Source organism: Haliaeetus leucocephalus, unplaced genomic scaffold (assembly GCF_000737465.1).
Source record: "Haliaeetus leucocephalus isolate CR32 unplaced genomic scaffold, Haliaeetus_leucocephalus-4.0 Scaffold339, whole genome shotgun sequence".
Lineage (NCBI taxonomy): Eukaryota > Metazoa > Chordata > Aves > Accipitriformes > Accipitridae > Haliaeetus > Haliaeetus leucocephalus.
This window is the reverse complement of record NW_010972775.1, coordinates 9,088,740-9,094,402: the sequence shown is the minus strand read 5'-3', so window position 1 is coordinate 9,094,402 and position 5,663 is coordinate 9,088,740. Positions and strand designations below refer to the sequence as shown.

The following is a 5,663-nucleotide window of genomic DNA, read 5'->3' as shown; positions in this document are numbered from 1 at the left end:
CAGCAGCTTCTTACAGAAGCCACCCCTGTAACCCTCCCTGCTACCAAAACCTTGCCACACAAACCCAATGCATCCACACAAATGGAAGTGCTTAAAATGGTGCAAATAAGACCCAATAGGTCTATGTGCATCTTTCTCCCAACTGCCTATGCATTCTGTAAGTAGAGTGAGGCAATACAAAATATTAGAGAGAAGCAGCACGTCTTACAGATGTCTTTATGCCAGTCCTCAACCTCCTGAGCTCACTGGCTCAACTCAAAGACAAAGACTGTCCCTGTCAAGAACAAAAGCAATTGGTTATGCACTAACTATAGCATTCGCATGAGCCTTGAAACTGCCACCTTCTAATATTCTAGTCATTGAACATAAACTTGTCCATCCTATTTTTTCATAATGAGAAAGACAGAATGTAAGGACAGAGGGCTGTTCCTAAACAGCAACTGCTGAAGCTAGGATTAGACTATCTTAGTGGTAGAAAAGACTTGGAGAAATCATGAAACCATTCCCTTGTCCATCAGATATTTTCTTTTTTTTTTTTTTTTTGGCAGGGTGGGGGGATTTGGAAGGAAAAGACCACCTATATTAGCAACAACAGACAAGTTACATAGAATGTCAATGCTTTCAGGGAAGATGGAACAGAGGAGAGTATCTCACTAAAATTTTAGCAATTCTTCAAAGTAAAACCTTTGTAAAAAATGTGTATTTTAAATAACAAAATTTGTATCAGCTATAGTAAAGGATACACATTTTGAAACAGTAGTTTTATGTGTTCTTATTTATAAATCTCTCTTCTGTATTCTCTGTTAATATGCAAGATCCACACAAAACAAAAACTACAAAGTTGAAATAATATTTTACTGCATATGGCTAGTCTTAAACTGACAGAACTTTATTAATTTGAGATTGGGTACCTCATGATTGATGACAGTCCAGCCACAAGATGAATCACTGTCACTGGAATTTTCAGACATTTTCAAAGCACACTGCAAGTAAAAGTAGATTCTTTTAACATGCAAGATATGTAATTTCACTGCTCTCTTGAAAAAAAAATAAAGAAAACAGAAGAATCCAAATCATGATGTTATAGAACACTATACTAACTCACAAATTGTTATTCTGGAATTAAAAAAAAAATAAATAGAAGTTTAGAATGAAAATATATTCTTTTGTATGTTTCCTATTATCTTTTTTATACTTGGAGAAAATATGGCTTTGCTAGGTACACACCTATTTTAGCCAGACAGAAAGCTCTTAGACTAGATAAAACACACACACATGGCTAGCCAATAAATCAATAACCAAGTTTAAAATTTGTCTTAGCATAATTGTTTAAGACATGTTTCAGTAAGTTAAGTCATTTCTGAATCGTTACATGCACAGGAACTACAGTTTATTCAAGAAAAACACCGTGTTTTTTTTGAGAAGACACAGATTAGGATCTTTTGGAACTAATTCTCTTCAACTACTGAGCAAAACAATGTTTCATGTTTCTTTCACTCCTTTCAAGTACTCTCAAATATACTAATTCTGAAGAAAATTGAGAAAGTACCTGAAGAGTACAAAAACAGAACGAAAAAAAAGAAATCTTACTTGTTACAACACTACTGCATGACTTTGGTTGTTATTTTCAGAAGAGAGCTGTCTGGCTGCAGCTGCCAGTTTATTTTTTCTCCCATACCAGGCATCCAGAGTATTCATTATTGTTACGCATTCAGATTATTTTTTGAAGTTCTTAACTAACAGAAAGACTTTAAAAAAGAAATTTAATGCATTTCTTGTTCCTTAAAATAAAAATATATCAAGTTGCTAAATAAAACTTACTATAGATTTATCTTGGGGGAAAAAAACGTTCCCAAAAATATAACAATTTCCAATCAATTGTGTGTTACATTACACATCCAATGTAACAAAACAGCAAAAGAAATCATGGTTCAGTAAAGCCTCTATAAAATGATGATTATATTGACAAAGCAGAAAGTTCAGAGAACTTCAGACATCTGTTTTATTTCCCACACCGAGTTACTTCCGGTAAGAGCACGAAGAAAAGCATCTATTTGTTTACACTTGTTTGCTCTCTACTTTATTATCAATCCTGTCTTTACTCCCAGTTTGTTAACACAGAAAATATACACAAACCTTGAATAAGAACACCTAAATATGCCAGTGTGGCTAGAAATTTGCACAAAAAAATACAAAACTTCCAATTCCATTTAGGTTTCTTACAAAATGTGGTAAACATTTGTCTCATATCTCTGCACTATGGTAGTTATCATATGTTTTTCTAGTATAACACTTTTTCCTCATCAACTTCAACTAATGTATTTGGAGTTCCTCTGTAAAAAAGGCAATAGTGACAATCACAACCACTGTTTATAAAGCAAAAATATTCACTAACAATTAACTTGGGTATCAAACTTAAAGAGAAGCTGGATTTCCATTTATTATAAAGCCCTGCTTTGAATACGGTTGTAATTTTCTTTGGATGTTTTTCTTCTTTCGTTAGAGATTTACCTGGAATCTCAGCTAGGGAACATCAGGGCTGGGGAGGGGAGGTGGGGGGGTGTTTTGTTTTGGGAGGGGGGAGGTGTTTGGTGTTTTGGGGGTTTTTTTTTAATCATACTGTATCCAATCATCAAATTTTTCATTAAATCATGATTTTTTTTTTAGTCATACTTCTTCAATCATCAAAATAACAAATGCCCAAATGGCGAAGACTGAGTTCGAGAGTTCTCACAAGACGGTAACATCTGCTTGCTGTCATTAAATTATTTTTAATTTGACCAGGCATTCAGCAGCAGCATTCCTTCCAGAAGAAGGTAACTACCAGCACCAGGACTTGCCACCTATCAGAAACATCGCTGGCTATGTTGCAAAAACTGTACTGGTGATCCGAAATTATCTTTTAAGAATTGTCTTCAGTATAAAAACATTCCCATTTAATTATTCTACAGTTCAGTGAATAGAGTGATCTTAAGAGTACCAAGTTTACTGTCATTGAAAGCCCAGCCTTTTGCGTAACCACAAAAAAATACAGTTTGGGGCAAATGTAGTACAAGCAGCTACCCAGTCCTTACTAGCAAGTCTGATCTCCACTGTGGAAGAAATTCAGGCTCTGGTTTCATAACATGGCAATTCCAGTTTTAGTGCATCTCAGTGCTAGATGAAAAACAATGAAGTCACATAATGCAAATCCTTTAACAGACCAAAAAAGAAAATAAAAATCTGTTGATACAAGCACATTTACAAATTTTGAAAGGGCAAGTTGTAACAGCAGACTCTGTGCTGGACATTGTAACGTCTGCCTGCCTCTGGCTAACTCAGCATTTCACCATGGACCCTGGCTTAATCAACATATATGCTACCGTGCTCTCCTTCTCCATCCAGATCACAGACTGACAGGTAACTAAGCACTGCCTAAAACCAATTCTACTGAATACACAACCATGGCCTCAGGCTCCACAGAGCATTAAACATCTGTCTTCCCTTCCCAAACTAAAGCTTCAGGACCTAACTATATGGCTATTGGCATAATAAAAAAAAAAATTTAAAAAAACAAACAGAGAAACAAGCAAACAATCATCATTTTCTATTACTTGCTGGCCTTGATAAAGGGCCTTGAGTTAAAAGTTACTTATCTTGCATCCAACCAGAATATTATACTAATACCGCATATTTAATACTGCATTAATACTGCACACCTGCATACAGGTGATCAATCTCCAAAATAGAAAGTTTTTAGTATCAAGAAAAAGAATGGAATAAAAAAGAATAATTACAAAATCACTGAGGTTTACAGGTAGAACTGCTAAATTTACCAAAGATGACAGATAGATAGCATGACATCAGACTGAAGGGCATCTCTAGGGTTGCTGTATTCTTACAAGCACTTTCAGCAAAAGCACATGAGTAAAACAGCTATCAGAAGCAAAGCATTTTATTAATTAGTTAGCTCTAAAAGAGCAAAACAGCCCAAAAAGCTTTAATAAAAAAATACCTAGGTACACTATTCCTAAACTTCAACCAACAGCTAGAACAAAAAAATTATTTCTGTAAAAGATTAATAAAACACACATAGTCATAACTAAATCCGAGGTCAAATCCAGTCCCTTAGGGAAACTGAAATACAGAAGACTAATCTGAGCCCAATAGCTAAACTGACCTACTCACAAAATCTTCACCAGTTTGTATTCTCCACCACCAAATGACAAAGACCCACTAAGAACCTGTACACTTTTCCTACTCGCCCAAATGTGCTGGATACAGTTGGCACTACCTTCGTAAATACAAGCTATAAAAAAAAAAAATAGCTTTGGGCAGAAATTAAACAGACATCAAGCCTGCAAACTTCCTAACAAATCAAGATGATGCTGATGGGTTCTAGTCCAGTAACAGCAAGGATAACTGGAGAACACAGTAGAGTATTCCATATCTCCTGTATGTCAGGCCAAGCCAGAAAAAAAGACTGGAAAAAAAAAAAAAAAAAAAAAAGAAAAACTCACCCCCCACAAACAGTTTCACTGGTTTGGCTTCTCACTAAATACCTTTATTGCCATTATTTTGCAAAAGAAAGTTACAGTCCAAGTTCTTCTATACTCCAGTTTAAACTGCAAAGCTGATTCTAGGCACACAAATGTCCTACACTCTCAGTGACATAGCCTTTTAAATCTCTACCTAGACAAATAAACATCCATTATATTCAATCTCAGTATTTTTTTTTGGGGGGGGGGGGCACAGGGGGAAGGGGGGGGATGGAATCAGAAATGTGAAGTACTTTCCTAACTTTAGTGAAATGCAACCCAGAAGCATAAGGTTTAAAAATTTACAGCCATATGTATTGTTGATAACGTAATACCAAGTTATCCCATACATCTATATGTAAAAATAAATATGAGATACCACATCTTACTTATCCCCTGTGAAGCAGAATAAATACCAGTCTCAGAGAGAACCACTCACTCCAGTCTAAACAAGCCCCTAAGTTCTTCCATCTTCAAAGAGGATTTCCTAGACTAAAAAAAACTCAGTAAGTGTTGACAAAGAAAAAGATGAATAACAAGGCACCAACAGGAATCGGTGTTCTTTAGAGTCTGCTGTGCTGTCATTCCAAGTAAAAACTCAGGGTTCTCTTCTACAGTAGCTTCTTTGTTGCACAGCATAAATAAAAACATGTTACAGCGGTATTATACCGCAGGGTTTTCATGCTAGTCTATTATTTCTACTAAGCGGTTTAATTTCTCGCCCAAAGTAACGCTATTCTTCATCAATATATTTAGCAACCCATACGCCGTTTCCTTGCTATGATCTTCAGCGAAGCAAATGTGGCTTCCAAAAGCCAACCCATCCCAAAGCCGGGCACTCCCTGCTCAGCACCCGCTGCTTCCCTCTCGCAGGTGTTAGCGTAACACACCTGAAGCAGAAAGCAGCACGGTGCCAGAACGGTTAAAGCAACAATAACACAATTTACGAAACAGAACACCTTGCGTCAGCCGGACAGACAGAGGCAGATGATGAAAGAGAAGGAAGTTGGCAAACGCCAGCGCCCAGGGTCAGGGCCAGGGCCGGCGCGGCGGGGAACGCCGTCCGCGGAGCCCGCTCGGCCCCCCCAGAGAGCCTCGGCCGCCCCGCAGCGCCCCGGTTACTCGCTCCCCGCGACCAACCGCGGC

The 5,663-nt window shown here is 37.3% G+C and overlaps 1 protein-coding gene across 6 annotated transcripts in view; it reads right to left on the bottom strand.

The window, feature by feature from the left end:
* CCPG1 (cell cycle progression 1) overlaps positions 1-5,429 on the bottom strand; it is a 26,335-nt gene extending 20,906 nt beyond the window's left edge. For 2 of the 6 annotated variants that reach the window (XM_010571797.1, XM_010571800.1), the window contains exons 1-2: positions 3,075-3,173; positions 912-983 (exon numbers count right to left, since the gene is read on the bottom strand). In XM_010571797.1, the coding sequence (XP_010570099.1) occupies positions 912-983; positions 3,075-3,122 (120 nt within the window). In that variant the 5' untranslated portion in view covers positions 3,123-3,173. Of the gene's footprint in view, positions 1-911; positions 984-3,074; positions 3,176-4,906; positions 5,009-5,407 lie in introns of those variants that run through there. The other 4 variants (XM_010571799.1, XM_010571798.1, XM_010571796.1 and 1 more) reach the window with 4 other exon arrangements.
* Between the last annotated feature and the right edge of the window lie 234 nt (positions 5,430-5,663).